Raw genomic sequence first — 17,107 nt, forward strand, 5'->3', positions numbered from 1 at the left:
CGGCGCCCGCGTCGAACTCGTCCGCCTGCTGCGCGTCGCCCGGGCCTCGTCCGCGCCGGGCGCGGCGGCTGGAGCGGCCGGTGCCGGCCCGGGCCGGGCGAACAGCGTCATCCGCGCCATGGCCGTGTCGTGGCCCAGCGTCACGTGGAAGCGGCTCTTGCTGCGAATCTCGCCGCGGAAGTAGTCGATTCTGCCGACAGGGGACGGTGACGTCACGGCGGGCAGTGCCGACGCCATGGCGGTCAGCAGTGACGTCACGGCGGACAGTGACGACGTCACGGCGGGGAGCTGGCACGCCGTGATGGCGGCCGGCGACGCTAAGACTCTGCGCACGGCGGTGTGGAGGGAGAGGAGTCTAGTTACAACAGCGCGGTGGTGTAAACGCCTCAGACAATCAACATCACGCGCTGGGCTTACGACGCCCAGCGCATCCACGTCGCGCTATCACGTCACGTGCACCACCTCCGCAGCCGTTACGTCCGACTGCAGTGGTCGCCAGTCAGCCGGCTCGTTCCTTGCGAACGTTTTTGTTGTTGTTGATTGGAGTTGACGGGCGCTCCGACTGCGGTGGTCATTTGGCGCCATAACGAGAGACGTGTGAACGTTGCTCGCCACGCCGATAACGTGCGGCGGACCGGCAGTCGCCTACGCGGCCGCGACTGGGCCGCGGCTTCGGTATCAGATTTATCAGTGCCGGCGCCGGGGGACGGACGCGGTCAGACGCTGGCATCCGCCGACGCTAAACCAATCTGGCCGCCTGGGCGGCGGCGCCCCTGAGGCCGTGTCGCAGCCCACGCGCGGCATGCACGTACGGCGCGCGAGCAAACGTGACGTCGGTGGACGGTGATTTGACGTGGGTGCCACAGGTGGGGAGGGGGACTCCGAGTGGCGACGCGCCGCATGTGTCGTGCCGGGCATGCGGACCACGGGCCGCGACCGCACCGACGCCACTCTCCCGACGTCATGTCCATTAGGTGCGCACTGGTCAGGTCCCGAGGTCAGGTCATCTGGCCCGGACGACCCAGCTCCGACTCTACGATTCCCGACGGTGGTCGAGTCCGATGGGCAGGGGGGAGTCAGCACGGACACTGTTCAAGACCGAAGACGGCGGCATCGCGGGTGCCGCTGAGACAGCACCGGCATGATCGGAGCGTGCGTTCCGCCGCCCGTGCGGGCCCAACAGCAGGTCAACCACAGCCGAGACGCCGAGACAGGGCAGCTACGTGGCCCGAGTGCTTACAGCGCACGGTATGTCCGCTGCCAAACTAAGCCACACGTTTGCCAGAATGTCGCTCCGAGCCACTGCCATCACAGGGTTTTACGACGTTCTCCGCAAGCCACACACTGTCCGAGGTGCCTATGTCGGGAGGGAAAGAGCCGGACCAATAAACCCTCGTGAAACAACGACAAAGATCAATGTCAGAGATAGCTGCCTTCAATAATAAAAAAGCACCAGCGGGACACAACAAACCGTGGTTGTCTGCCCTGTGAAAAAGGATTTCACATCGTTGCACGCTTCTTCTGGCTGACGCGTGAACATAAAAGCAGCCCAATGAATACGCTCAAGCTTGCGCGGCCAGACGCCCGGCGGCGGTGCATCACGCTCCCAGATGGGTGCGCGATCTCGCTGGCGTCCCGCAGGCGCTTTCAAAGGTCTCGTTTGTTTACGGACAAACAGAGGACGGATACGCTCTCACGGCCGTCCCAAGACGGCATACAAATTGCACATTACCATTATATCGCCGGCGCCATCACGCCAGCCGGCGGCAGGAGCAAACACCATCTCGGCTGGTGGTAACCAGAAGGGTCGGGGCCGGTCGTGAGTCGGCCCCGGGCGACAGTTCACGTCAACGCCCCGGGCGGGCCGCTGTGTCACCAGCCGGCCCGGGGCAGGAGCAAACACCATCTCGGCTGGTGGTAACCAGAGGGGTCGGGGCTGGTCGTGAGCCGGCCCCGGGCGACAGTTCACGTCAATGCCCCAGGCCGGCCACTGTGTCACCAGCCGGCTCGTGCGGCGCCGGGCCGGCTCCGGCACAGCGGCACCGCGTCACGGCATGACCCGTCCCCGACGCCACAGTCACTCGCTGCGCCCGGCGACGGCCGCCGCTCCTGGTACTCGGCATCAGGACGCCCTGCGATCAATCCTGGAAACTATTTTCATGCAGCCGCGAAATGCCCGTGAGTTTCTTTGAGCGGACTGGGTCCCAAATGATCGTTTGAATGACTGAAAATCCGAATAGCTTTAGGAACGCTTTGCTTTATGAAATAGCATGCTTTATGGAACGATGATATCGGTCGCAGTCCAATGTCGTGTCGGAGAGAACCCATTCATACCGGAGAGTGCCGTGGCATGTAACACGATGCCTCTTCCCAAGACGGAATGCTTCCTGATGAAAACGCCCTGCAGCGCGAGACAACTGGTGACAAAAGCGGCCCAAAATATTTACAAGAAACGTTCCACATTTGTATGGGTTTCGAAATGGAAGAGCCATCTTGAAGATCATTCGGCAAAGTCCGCAGCCCTGCCCTTCTTTAGACTTAGCCCCCTCTAGATTCTGAGCCATGTGCCCGAGAAGATGTGGACTATTTCGGAGTACTCTTTCAAGGTCACCCAGGCATACATTATGCGACAGTACCGTAACTCAAATTCTGCCATTTCATTAGCCGTACGGCGATCGACGTCCAGAAAAATATGATTGTCAAGTCGTTCATCTTTGGCGCTCGTGCGCACGACTTCAAGATATCATGGCCGCGAATTAGCTCTAATCACTGTCTCGCAAGGTACGGCGCCGTAATCAAAGATTAACGCATCGGGGAGCATAATTACTGACCAGAGAAATTGTGTTATCAAGAGCAGTCTTCTCCACTTAGAAGTATACATGTAGTTATACATGAGCTATTTCATCCAGCTGATGCTTCTTTCAATATCTTCAAATGTAGAATATTCCCTTTAAGGCACAGCACCCGATGTCCATGCTTGCGGAGCCCACCAAACTTGACAGACCCTGTCCAAGATTGCCTCCCGCACATCACACAGAGACCGACGAAGATCACCAAAGCCACTGGCCCGGGGAATTCGTTCTGAGACCAACGCATCAAACGGGCCGTACCAAGTCAGCGGGTGCCATTATTAGAGGCCGAGTTTCGACACCGGTCCCTTGAGGCAGGCATCTGCATCGCACCTCATCACAGGCTGGACGGTCGCCGTTATTCACAGCTAAGGAAGGAGTCGCATAGTTATCCAACTAATGACGGATAGCACAACATGGCGTACAAGCGAGTCCGGGATGCAAATGCGCTGGACTAACACGGAGGCAATGTAACCGATTACGCGTGTGGGTGTATTACACTCGCCACGGTTGTGAACAAGCACATCCTGACGCCAGCTGGATGATACAGCTCGGTATAGCACATAACCGACGACGGCATACCTGTGCAGCTGTATGATGCAGGCCCGTGATGGTGGGCAGATACCCCACCGCTGCCACCAGACCGCAGCTCCCAGTGTTGTTTTGGGGTCGAACTGTGGTTGAACGCACACAGGCGCGCGACCTTCTGGTCCGCCCTGGAATGGCGCCGCTCCACACGGGACCAGGCGGGAACATTGTAAAAGCGATTTTGAACCTTCTTGGTGACCTTCAGCCGCCGGGATCCTCGAACCCGTCTGCCAGGGCCAGGCACATGGTGGCAGTGTGGAGTTTACAGGTCGGGGTTCGCCGTCCAGAGCCACCAGGGCCCGAGGACACCCGCGGGGGACCGGCGGCGGGACCCGTCGGGGGATCTGCCGTCCAGCCCACTCATCCCCGAGACACCGCGGGACCGGCGGCGGACCGTCGGGGGGGGGGGGGGGTGGGGTCGCCGTCCACGATTAGTCCCGGCCCGAGACACCGCGGGGTCCGGCGGCGGGCCGTCGGGGGGATCGCCGTCCCGCCACTCAGCCCCGAGACAACCGCGGGCCCGGCGGCGGACCGTCGGGGGATCGCCGTCCAGCCACTCAGCCCGAGACCCGCGGGGCCCCGGCGACGGACCGTCGGGGGGGGATCGCCGTCCAGCCACTCAGCCCCGAGACACCGCGGGCCCGGCGGCGGACCGTCGGGGGGGGGGGGGTCGCCGTCCAGTCACCCCGGGCCCGAGACACCGCGGGACCGGCGGCGGACCGTCAGGGGGGATCGCCGTCCAGCCACTCAGCCCCGAGACACCGCGGGCCCGGCGGCGGACCGTCGGGGGATCGGACCGTCGGGGGATCGCCGTCCAGCCACTCAGCCCCGAGACACCGCGGGCCCGGCGTCGGACCGTCGGGGGGGGGGGGGGGGGGGTCGCCGTCCAGTCACCCGGCCCCGAGACAACCGCGGGCCCGGCGGCGGACCGTCGGGGGATCGCCGTCCCGCCACTCAGCCCCGAGACACCGCGGGCCCGGCGGCGGACCGTCGGGGGATCGCCGTCCAGCCACTCAGCCCCGAGACACCGCGGGACCGGCGGCGGACCGTAAGCGGATCACTGCCCAGCCGGCAATAACAGACAGCCGTCACGGGGTGCGGGTCACCTGCGCCGCCGTGCCGGCGAAGTGCCAAGTACAGATCAAGGTGTCAAAGAGAAAATGCTTGCCGTCCGAAAGTTTTTTGAATAGACAGCAAGCCTTATGCGCGTGCACCATCAGCTTAGCTCGTCTAAAATGATGTGGGTGTTTGGTGATCGAATTGGATTTGAAGTAACAAACCAATTTTCACCGACTAAGAAAAATCAATTTGCATACCATACCAGCGGCTGGCCGGGATCTTAAATAAGCTTATCCACAATACTAATTTGCATCCATCCAGCTCATTAAAAACGCGAGGTTCTGGGAGCCATTACTGGTAGCCCTGTCGGAAATGGCGACTGGCGCTCGATATTCGCCTGTAACTGCTGGGGGTGATTGCACCTCCAGCTCTCGCAAGCTCAAAAACGAAATGCTCCTGCCATATCAGGCATCGCTGATATATTGCGGATATGCTTGAGTCTGCTTCTTGAGTATTAGGTTTGTTATCTACCTGTGTGCTGTATGTTGCGGCTAGATTATGCTACCATCATGAAACAAAGGATTAAAGGAATGTTGCATACGCTAGACGCCTGTGGCTGAAATAAAAGAGATGAAAACAAGGACCGGGAAAGACCAAGCGGAAGTAGGACCCACATACAAACCCGGGACAGACTTTGACGCTCTCCATGCACACAATTTTCGCATGATCGGCATTTAGACGGCATTTTCTTGCCGTTGGGCACAATACAACTTTCTCTCCAGCTGCGCTGCCACATCAGCGAGCACATGTCGTCCTGCGCCTTCGGCGACGCCGCTACGGCGACGGCGTACACCATCGCGCCGCGGCTGCCGCCGTTCTGCCGCGGCTAGGCCTGGTGTCCAGCGGCCCGCGGCGAGGGGGCCGAGGTGCGCGCGGTCGGCGGCCCGTGCGTGGCGGGGAGCCGTACCTGGTTGACAGCCAGCGAGCCCTGCAGCACGGTGCCGGTCATGACGGTGCCCTGGCCGCGGATACTGAAGCAGTGATCGACGGAGAACACGAGCGGCTCGCTGACGGACCGCTGAGGCACGTACACCTGGCGCAGCAGCTCCTCCACCAGCTCTGACACGCCTGACAATAGGGCGACACCAGTCACCGGCCGCGCAAGGTGCCTGGTCAGCACTGATAAGGTAAGCCCCTGCTGGATGTGATCCCTCCCGAAAAAATCAACGTTTCACTTCGCTGTCATGCCCCTGGGAACCGTCAAGCTCCGCAACGCTGCGTAGGCCGGGAAGCAATCTATGACTGCAGGAGCCGGGCTGTTGTGAGCGGTTACACGGCTTGGCCGAAGGTGTACAACTAAAACAGCTCGTCCGAAGTGCAGCACTTAGCGACTCAGGTTTTGCAGCACCGAATGATCCAGCTTCTGCGGCTGCAGGAACTGGGCAGCAGTCCGTGCCCGCAGGTGCCGGGAAGCAATATATGACTACATAAGCTGAGTGCATAACGCAGGAGTCGAGGTTAGCCCATGGCTTCTCAGAAGTCGGGAACGGTACACTTCTGCGCATAATGGGGATCAGTACACCACTGTAAGAGCCCGGCGCCCGCCCGCGGCCGGCGGCTCCCCAGCCAACAGCGCGTGACTCAACCACCCCACGAGTACAGGACCGCAGCCGCCGAGGGTCTGGCCCGGCGGCGAGGGGCAGCGAGCGAGTGCAGCGGCCGGACTCGACGCCTGTGAAGCGGCGAGCCCCGCGGCCTCCGCCCGCCGCCACTTCGGAGCACGGTCGATACGGAGCCAGGAGGCGCGCTCCGGCGCACTTAGCGATGCATTAGTGATGTCCAAGTGCCAAACGGTAATGGGCCAATCACCGTTCCCGACACAAGTCGGCGCCCGATAACTGAATGGCTGCAGAGGCGCCGGTGCCCGCGTGATCGGCCAGCAGCTTCAGCGGACTCAACAGTTTGATGAGTGGCGCCGAAGGCCCGGATTTGGCGGCGCCCAGGGAGATGGTGGAGGTGGCCGGCCCGCGTCCGGCCTGCGTGAAGGACGTGACTCAAGGGCACGGGCCAGGGTCTACGGTAGGCTTGGAATCGGTTAGCAGGAGGTTGGCGACCCAACAAGACCACGGACTGGCTGGTTCTCGTTCCAAACGCAGGGCTGCGGGAAAGGACAGCTCCTGACGTCGAAGACGCGGCATCCCGCAACCGAAAAGTAGCGAAATGTCCGCAAAATGCGCCGACATTGTGGTTGTATGCGCGCGCAAAGCCACGATTTTGTAGCACGACTGGACCCATTATCACTAAGACTAGAGGGGCGTTCAGGATTCGTTCATGGTTCGTGTCGTACGATTCATCGTACATGATCAAAGCTGACGGGAGTCGGTCACCCCAGCAGCCCGGCCACTGGAAATGGCTAATGGGAGTGGGCTGAACAAAGATCAAGAAGAGCTGGAACAAGCCGTCCATGTGCCGACCAGGCCAATAGGCGATAAGCAATCCTGAGGCAATACCCAGCAGACAAAAACATCCGGAAAATCCGCTGTTTTGTGAACCTTGCAGGAAATTGTGCGGCACAATCTTATATAAAATATCCCATGTTTAGCTAAAATAATCACATCAAAAAGCCTTTCCAGCCCATAGGATTAACAGATGTCCTGTATCAATGCAAAAACCACAGAAAACGAGCTCAAGAGTGCCACGTTACGACGACGCATACAACACTTCGGTAGCGTTCTGGACGATGGACACGGTTTCCTTCTCTAACCAAGGCAGGATGCGTGCAATGACGCCAATTTTAGTTGCGGAGTTAATCAATCACTACTTCCCTTTAGAAAGTCCCCTATCCAACGCTTCTACTATAGTTGCAACTTAATCAAGTTGTGTGGAATATGTACAGTCAGATGTTGTCATTGCACTTACGCCATATCGTGTATGATATCACATGCAATATTATATCCTAAACATGTGGCACCTTCCAAAGAGTCAGTAGTGTTAACTGGCACTGGCTCTGTAGAGGATGATCTACCCTGGTACAGTGCCATCTGGCACCACTCCATGTCACCAAAAACCAAATCACGAGTTATTTCCAGTGAAACTAGCTAGAATGACAGCAAGAGCTTGCTAGAAATTAGCCCCAAAACCAAACTAGCTGGGGCTAGTCCACAAAGCATAACCGTCGTTATCCACAACCTGCACGGCCCGGCCGGCATCCCTCCGCCACGTACCGGAGGCGTCGCCGGTGCCCTCTGCGCCGCCGGGCCGCGCCGCCAGCGCCACCACTGGCGCGTCACGGAACCTGGTGGTCTGGAGCGTGGCGCGCAGCCGGCGGCTCATCTTCTCCACGTGAGCGGCGCGCTTGGGCTCAGGCACCAGGTCCGTCTTGTTGAGCACCACCACCAGGCGGCGGCAGAGGATGCCACCGATTACCAGACACTCGGCCGTCTGCGTCTGCATGCCCTTCGTCACGTCCACCACCAGCAGCATCAGATCGATTATCTGGGCTCCTGCGGGAGGAGTACAATATCTGGCATTTAAACGAAAATTTGCTATATTCAGCCAGACCACAACACCACAGAACGCATTACGTACCCTCCACGCGGAATAAAAAACACTCAAAGATCACGGGGCTATCATAACTGAGGCAGCAACAACAGCACCAAACAGAACAAATTTCGCCCGTCAAAAGCGGACCGTTCCCTTCACGCAGTTGACACGCAAGGTCACAGCCCGTCCCCCGGCGGCAACGGCACAACAACAGGGTGACGGACAGCCTGTCACGCGCCGCGCCAGCAGCGGCCGCGCCCTGACGGCGCCGCCAGTCCGCCTGCCTCAACGCCGCCGCCGCCATGCGGTCCGGTCCGACTCTGCTGGTGGCCGTCTGCTGGGCGTTGCTGGCCGCGCCGGCTGCCGCCGCGCCGCAGTTCGCCGCGTTCAGTTCCGGGCCGGGCACATTTTTCGACGACGCCAGCCGCGTGGGGGCGTACAGTTTGCCGTTGCCGCCGCCGCCGCCGCCGCCGCCCGTCTTCCGGCCGCGTGACGGCCGGCCCGTGTACTACAACCACTTTATCCGACGGTGGTAGCCGGCGCGGCGCGGTAACCTGACGCCGTCTTCCGGCCGCGCGACGGCCGGCCCGTGCACTGCAACTATTTTATCCGAAGGTGGTAGCCGGTGCGGCGCGGTAATCGGATGCCGTCTTCCAGCCGCGCGATGGCCGGCCCGTGCACTACAATCACTTTATCCGACGGTGGTAGTCGGTGCGGCGCAGTAACCGGATGCCGTCACCGTCCGATCACGGTCGCCAGCAAAACATCGTGCGTCAGTGAAACACCTCACCATCAGCGGGGCGACGTCGCCGGAGCACGCCAGAAGAATGGTCGGTCTCCTGCAAACTGTCACCCCGTGACCACGCGCCACGCGGCCCCGTTATCACGGCCCCGTGAGCACGCGCCATCGGCGAGCCGTTATCAGGGAACTGTAGCTCGTCAGCGGACGTCACTACCAAACCGTATGTCTTTATTGACTAGCTAGACGCTGAGTCGCCATGTCTTTGTGTCAACGTTCAGCCCGGGTCTAAAATAAACGTCACGTCGACTGGACGGGCAGGCGTTTGACTGCCGGCTACACATTGTGAAGCGTTTCATTCCGAGCCTTCTCGACCGTCTCCACAGGCCAGAGGCATCATTCTGATAATGTCTGGTACGCCTGAAGCCAATTGGCCGATGAGAGTCGATGAACGCACTGGTCGAAACTCGACCCTGTTAGCCCTGCCATGTCCTCTTGTCTAAATTAAAGGCTCACAGTTTGTTTATGACAGCACAGTAACAGCCGCCAGCCGCTGAACGAACTCTAGCAGTTCTAAACGATGCCGACAGTATCGGCATACCACTTAACCGACTCAGCCACGCCTTGCATCACGGCAAGTGGCCACGGGTGCCTCACCGGCGCATCGGCCACCACAACACCGCGGCGCCGCTGGACCAGACACACGGTCTGCAACACGCGCCGGCCGGCACCTCTGTCCGCCTCGGCCGGCCAGAGTGCCCGACCCACCTCCGATGATGGTCCGGATCAGGGAGGCATGGCCGGGGCAGTCGACAAGCGTGAACTGGACGGTGCGCAGCGCGCTGCCGGGCGCTGACAGCCGCTCCGGCGTCGGCACGCTGAAGCTGCTGAAGCCCAGGTCGATGGTGATGCCGCGCTCCTGTGACTGCGGGTTCTTGTCGAAGCTGGCCGTGCTCGCCACCGAGCTGAGTGCGCGTGCCAGTGACGTCTTGCCACTGTCTATGTGGCCCAGCACACCCACGTTGAAGTTCAGAGTGCTCTCAGCCATGCTGGCTGGCCCTCACTGTGGTGACATGGCTGAAAGCATGTCCAGAGTCAACTTCATTTTCAATTTGTTATGAATAAAATGGGTGTGGCAGGACACAGCTATTGGAATGCTGATTTAAAAAAATAAAATATGCCTGCCCTGTTCAATGTAATATGTGTTTTTATGTGAGTGAAAAACGAGGTCATACAAATCCTGTATGATAATGCACAGGATATGCCAAGAGATACTATAGTACAGGCCTCACTGGACACCGACATTCATGACGGTCAATGGCAGATTAATACCTGATGTCCATGGATATGGCATTTTGACATCCCTATAGATTTGCTGGCAGAGCAACGAGTACTCCAACCTTTTTTTCCAACATGCATTTCCAGCACCAATGGGTTACCTGGTACAGCTAACAGACCTCTTCATGCATGCTTTTTCAGCTCTGTGCAACTTATAACTGTATGTGCACAATGCATAAAACAAGGGAGATGACTGACAAAACACAATTACCTGGTGTCCTGCAACTAATGCCTAACTGTCATATTTATATTGATATCAGTCACATTTTTTGCCTCTACTGCATCAGGAACATTTAACATCTCATGATGTTGAACACATTATTTTTGCTGTTGGATGACTTATATTTGGTATCAGACATCATGTCTTGGAGAACACATGAGCTCTAGCTCTGTGCATCTATAGGTACACATTTTGCATGCCTGGGCATATGTTATTAAGCAAGATTACTACTCTCTGCACCAGTGCTGCAAGCTTATCCTGCTTCTACGACAGCACAGCAAAAATTGAGATATTTGTGGCTCAGTGAGCAGCAACAAAAGTGAAAACCTTTTGTCTCATTGAAAGCTGGAACAAAAAATGTACATTATGGCTATTATTAATGATATTATGCAGTAAGTTTTAACAGACACATGCAAAGCACAAGGCTGATCTCAAATGAGACCTCGGTGTTATTCAATAACAGACACTAGCAGGCAAAAAGAGTACATCAAATATTAGTAAAAGAAGCTCAGAATCAGCAGAGATAGTTATTTACCTTTATGCCGACAATGTTTAGCGGCGGGAAGAGCGTCGGCTCAAGTATGTAATGAGGACCGGCTAATCAGCTGACGAAACGTCCCTACCAGGCCGGGTAAATGACAAGTTTCAAATGACAAGTTTTATGCTTCTCATGACGTCACTGGTAGACCTGTGAAGATTGTACCTCTTTTACTTCTCGCGACATCACTAGGATTCACAAGCTACTTATGATGACAACATTGAAAACCAAGCAGGTATTCGTAACAACACGGGTCCTGCAACCTACTGATGACTTCGCTGGGACGAATGAATCAGTCATCAGTTGAAAACTTTCAGTGGGACACGTGTTTCGGCTGTTTTCTCGCTGCTCACGACGTTCGGGGAGACTGTTACAGTGTACGTGCATCTCCATACGTACTCGTGGTTTACATTCTTATGGTGATGCCATTTGAAAACATGAAGTAAAAAATGAGCCGCGTTTTACCTGCTGCTCACGACGTCACGTGACACGAATTATGGTCTTCGATTCGTATCGCTAGGGATTCTGATAATGGCGGAAAGCCACCTTCCCAGCAGGACTCCTCAAGAAACTACCGCAAGAAAGTCCAGGTGATCGATGAACGAACCGCATTCCTACATGTCCACGCTGAGTTGCCAATGGGGCCGGAGAAAAGCATGAACTGACTCAACGTTTTCGGCTACCGGCATTATGCGTCTCCAACAAACATTCCAAAATAGTGTCCATCGGTGCAACCACTGGTGGACACCATTTTGACACGATTTAGATGGCAATGGCCTCTCCTAGACTTGAAACATGAAATATCCGTGAGTGTTATGGCACCCCCACCATTAGACAGTTTCTGAGAATGTGTGTAGAGCAATAGCGTTATGGCAATGGATGGGAAGGATCGACTACAATATGACTATGGGCACCCTCACCTTCTGAGATCTTCCTCCGTCTATGTTTCGGGTGCCAACGCCAGACCTTGTATTACATTTGCGGCCCAAATCTTTGATTTACCTTCCGGCCGTCTGAAAACGGCTGCAGGGTGTTTGAAATCATTCCTGAACAAAATGCCTTTTCGGTGAATCGACTTCGAGTTAATATGGCCACTGATGGGTATAATCTTAGATTTTACCTTTCGGCCGCCGGCCTTATCCACGCATTTCAAACGTGGCGATACAATTTAAATCTTTGCCACTACCAACAACACCATTTTAAGAATTTGCATATAATTTTCGTCATATGGTGGAGAAAATGACTTTATAATTTCCGAACAAGATGTGATTCGAGTAACCCAGTCCCGAATTACCAACAGAGTCTTTCATAGGCATAAGCAGACTCTTTACGTTTCGGCCGCCAGCATGATCTGATCAGATATGCACACCACCACGGCCTACAAAGCACATACAGCGTACATTAAGGCCGACGCAGGACCTAGTCCCCTGCGAGCGTGAACAAATGTTATTTTGCAGCTATAGGCATATGCCTCCCATGCAGCGTGTTTATCGGCATCCCCACTTTCTGAGAATGTAGGGCATGAAGTTATGGAATTGGATGGGAAGAATCGCCAACAATATGACTAGGATCATCCTCTCTTTCCGAAACGTTCCTCCGTGTATGCTACGGGTGCCAGCGGCAGACCTTTTACCACTTTTGCAAGCAAACACTTCAACTTACTTTGCGGCAGGCCTGCTTTGAAATCTCCATTTGTACTGCATGACATAGCTTTGCCGCATTTGGAAACTACTGCAAGGTGCTCCAAACGATTCCTGAACATAATGCCACTAGCGTGATTTGGGCTGTGGGATCCATTTAAAAACAGGGACATGACTGTGGCCTGCGATTTACATTGAATGGGGCCCCGTAAGTCAACTAGCGGCCTACTGTGTCGGCCAGGGACTCACCGTGACGTACAGTGAAACACCGTTTCATGGTATACGCATAAAGCCGCAAACACGCACGGTTGCAGGTTCGCATGAGGTTAGGTATTGCACCGGCCCAAATTCAAGTTGTCGTTTTGTGTTTCGCAAGTCGTGGCGCTCCCCGTCAAAAATCGGCCGGGGCTAGAATGTTGTTATTGCTCTGATCATGTACCCCTGTAGGTCGTGGTGCTCCCCGAGCACGACCTGCTAATGATGGAATATTTCAATTGCCCTATTACGCAAGAATGGTTTCCGGTTATGATCGCACCGATAAAAACTAAATTGCAGTGCTTGATATGGACAGACCATGCTGGTGGCCGAAACGTAAAGAGCTGTGTTTTAAACCTATCACCGGCCCTATTGGTAGCTACCAGGGCAATACAACACCGTAACTCCAATGCACGCGCCAACTCGCCGTTGGCGCGAACGAAAATGGCGCGAACGATCAGCTGATCGGCCAAGGCCGTCGATCGCCGTAGCAGCATAGGCAAGATTGCGGTGAACCCGATATCGAATAAGACCGAGGGATGTATAACAATGGTACAGGAATGTATAACGTAGATGAGATGGCAAAAGTTGTGCATAAGCACAGTTCGCTCCACTGTTTTACGACGTCTTTTATAGTGGAGGTGTGCTCAGGGCAAGGGCAGCAGAGAGCAGTTTTGTGGTGCTTATTGCAAATTCTCTTGAAATAGGATGCGCGATAGAGTAGCCGTTAGGCTTTTAGTAGCGGACCGTATGTAGCAACACAGCGTCAAATGCCAGAGTATTATGATACTGTCGACATTAAACATGATGCGCGAAAAGAGACGGAGCGAATGCGCGTTCCGTTAATTTTGAGGAAGCGTGCGCTTAGAGACTGGGTGGGAGAAGGCAGAGACACCATATGCCAGTGCACGCATGTCTCGTGCCAAAGAGACACCAGTTGTATGAGACGTAGAAAAAAGCACCGCGGAATATGTAAAGGTGATTTTCAGCCATAGACCCAAATGGTACGCCATCAGGTTCACACGGAAAAAAAACTAGCATACAGGGGCTCACGCGTGAAGGCAAATGACGAATGACGAAAAAATGACTAGTCACGCACTGAGGCGGTTAAGCGTGCATTGTTAACCGGCCTTGAATAAAATGCTTAACCTTGATTTAATCTGTGGTAGGTAATTGCGAGTTCAGATGGTGCATCATGTGTCTAATAGCCTATGCACAACCGAGCATCGGAATGGCGAGAATGGCTGTATGGCTGAGGTCTGACGAATCGCCAAGGTGATTCGCCAGATCGCCAAGTATTGCTCGTTGTGTACTGTTAATACGCTTTTATGGTGTTGATATCCCATGTTGATGGTTGGACTGCCATTATGTAATATTTTATTTTTCAGCACCCTTTGACTTCCAATGCAACGGCAGCAGAGATGAGGTTAGTCAATTGACAATCCCCATTGCGAAGATCATGAGCGTGATGTGTGATAGGGCATACAAGAAGCATATAGTTCGGTGTTAGCGTCCAGAGCACCATGAGAACACCATTTCCACTGATCACCTACAACACTCCATCCCGTATCACACCAACGCACAGCGAAGCAAGCGTGCAAGGTCTGCAGATTCGTCTGTCTGTCGTCAAAATAAACACTTTATCTAGATTAATATGCATATGCATGTATAGACTACATAATATATATATATAGGATATAATAGAGAGAGAGAGAGACGAGACGAGAGAGAAGAGAGAGAGAGAGAGTGAAGAGAGAGAGTGAAGAGAGAGAAGAGAGAACGAGAGAGAGAGAGCAGAGAGCAGAGCCTCGATGCGCGAGTCGCTCTCTCTCTCTCTCTCTCTCTCTCTCTCTCTCTCTCTCTCTCTCTCTTCTCTCTCTCTCTCTCTCTCTCTCTCTCTCTCTCTCTCTCTCTCTCTCTCTCTCTCTCTCTCTCTCTCTCTCTCTCTCTCTCTCTCTCTCTCTCTCTCTCTCTCTCTCTCTCTCTCTCTCTCTCTCTCTCTCTCTCTCTCTCTCTCTCTCTCTCTCTCTCTCTCTTCATTCCACTACTAAACTAATGGTTACGTTAACATCCATGTACATGCCATTATTTAATGGGTGCCCGTAAACATTTATAAAAATGAGAAGAGGATAATTCACAGAGTTGAATGATTCTGAAATGTTGAATGATTTTGAAATCGCTTTAAATATCCTTACATAACAAATACAATATGCCTCGCTCAGCAGATTACTACCGCGGACAAACACTGGTTATTAGGCACTGTTGTTTTGATATGTCCCGGCGTTGTTTTACGTTATGATTAACTTAAGTCGTTAATAAATGAACTCGTCATGTTCTAAATTAACTTAACTGTTCTTACTATCAAAACATTACATATCCTTCACTTCATCTCTCCAAAAACTGCTTTATTGCCTTCTTAAAAAATACACCGTCGCGCGAGCAACGCTCGTGCACAACATACAACAGATCCTCCTTAACATCTCCCCCCGACCCTGAGTGACCCTTCTCGTCATTCGGAACATCACTTCTACATACCCCACCAGAACACCATTGCTTCATTCCATGCGGATTGATTTTGGTTACTGCCCTCTTGAATAGACCCTTTGACGTCTTCACATCAACCACTCCGACCAGGCCATCTGGTCCTGGATACGTCTTCTCGACTCGCGCCGTCGGCCAGGTTCCTCGCGGCACGTTGGGATCAATAAGCAGGACCACTTCTCCTTCTCTCAGGTTCCTTTTGACTTCAGTCCATTTCTGTCGCGCTTGCAGAGACGGCAGGTATTCACGCACCCAGCGACGCCAGAACTCTGCGCTAAGCTCCTGCAACCGTCTCCAGCGCTGTCGGAGGGGTGCAGCCATCTGTGCTCGCTAACGCACCTGCGGACGCGAGACTTTATCATCCCTCAACTCTTGATGGACCGTGATGAAGTCTCCCGGTGTCAGCGGCGGCAGGTCGCTTGGATCAGACGAGACGGCTGTCAGTGGGAGGGTGTGTTAAGTAGTCCTCAGCTCTGCAGAACGCTGTGTTCCCTCATTGGTGGGATCCGCTCGCTCCAAAGTCTTCACCAGCGCCTTCTTGACCCCCTTGACCAACGTTTCACACACTCCATTGAAATGGGGTTGCGCCAGGAGGATTGAAGATCCACTTCGGTCTGGTATTCGAGAGCTCTCTTTGAATCGTATCACTGTGAGCTCCTGAACTTCTTTCTTCAGTTCTTTGAGCGGCCCTCACAAATTTTCTCCCGTTGTCGGATCTGATTTCAGTTGGTCGGCCTCGGCGCGAGATGAAACCGCATCAGAGTGCGTATGAAGCTGGCGGTGTCCAGGTGAGTAGGTCATCTCCAGATGCGCAGCCTTGGTTTACAGGCAGACAAGATTGCATAGGTAGAGCTTTGTCGCGTCCTTCTCTCGTCCCTGCTTTGTCCAGGATGGTCCGGCGTAGTCAACAGCACATCTGCCGAAGGCTCGGAGAGACGGACGCCACCCGCGCATTTATCATCGGCTCCATTTCGTGTTTCTGGCTCCTTCTGTAACTTCTGTCACGTAACGCACCTGCGGACGCAAGACTTTATCATCTCTCTCGCTGCACGAATCCAAAACCTCGTGCTCAGCTCAGCTTAAGTGTTCTCTACGCACGGTCCCATGTTCAGCTTTTCCATGGACATCCCGGATAACCAGTCTGCTAATGGCGTGCTTTTCCGGCATCTGCTGGTCCTTCTCAATTTTGGACTGGGCGAGCTCTTCTGTGGCGAATTCTTTCTTCCGTGGCCATCTGCTTTCGTCTCTCAGCAGAAACTTCGGTCCATGCCACCACAGCTGACTCTCCGAAATATCCTTTAAAGTCAAGCCCCTGGTGGGTGCGTCCGCCGGGGTGTCCGACCCTGGCACGTGCTGCCGCTGCTCGGGTGTTGTCAGCTCACGAATCTCCGATACCCTGTGAGCGACAAATGGCTGAAAACGGAGGACTTCATTTCAAATCCAGCATGGCACGTCCATCGAGCCAGACCAAAATTGCACGTCTTCAATTTTCTTTACCATTGCCGTGCACAGCGTCTCCACGAGTCTTAATCCCAGCAGTGCGCCCATCAGCTCCAGTCTTGGATTGTCTGCTTCTTCGCTCGCGGCGCCACCCTCGCGCGTGCCAGCGCGAGCTGAGAGGATCGTTCCCCGTCACTTTCGGACACGACGTAGATGGCTGCGCCATATGCCGTCATTCAGGGTAACTTTAGCCAAGCTGTGGTTCAGGCTTGAAATCCATCATGTGCATGCTATGTTTCAAAGTAGGGATTATAAACTTTACCAGCGTGACTTATAATATTTTTTTGCTTTTTTATA

At 54.7% G+C, this 17,107-nt stretch overlaps 1 protein-coding gene across 1 annotated transcript; it reads right to left on the reverse strand.

Annotated features, from left to right (window-relative positions):
* Window positions 1–74: 74 nt before the first annotated feature.
* On the reverse strand, window positions 75–10,942 carry LOC119095680 (selenocysteine-specific elongation factor; the record flags this gene model as incomplete). The annotated part of the gene is made up of 6 exons (XM_037218539.1): window positions 10,872–10,942; window positions 9,547–9,855; window positions 7,721–7,999; window positions 5,464–5,624; window positions 3,432–3,523; window positions 75–190 (listed from the first exon to the last, which is right to left on the reverse strand). Coding segments are annotated over exons 2-6 (928 nt in total), but the record flags the coding sequence as incomplete, so codon positions are not given.
* Between the last annotated feature and the right edge of the window lie 6,165 nt (window positions 10,943–17,107).

The sequence above is a fragment of the Pollicipes pollicipes genome, unplaced genomic scaffold (genome assembly GCF_011947565.3).
Source record: "Pollicipes pollicipes isolate AB1234 unplaced genomic scaffold, Ppol_2.1 Scaffold_1714;HRSCAF=2006_pilon_pilon_pilon, whole genome shotgun sequence".
In the NCBI taxonomy this organism is placed as follows: Eukaryota; Metazoa; Arthropoda; class Thecostraca; order Pollicipedomorpha; family Pollicipedidae; genus Pollicipes; species Pollicipes pollicipes.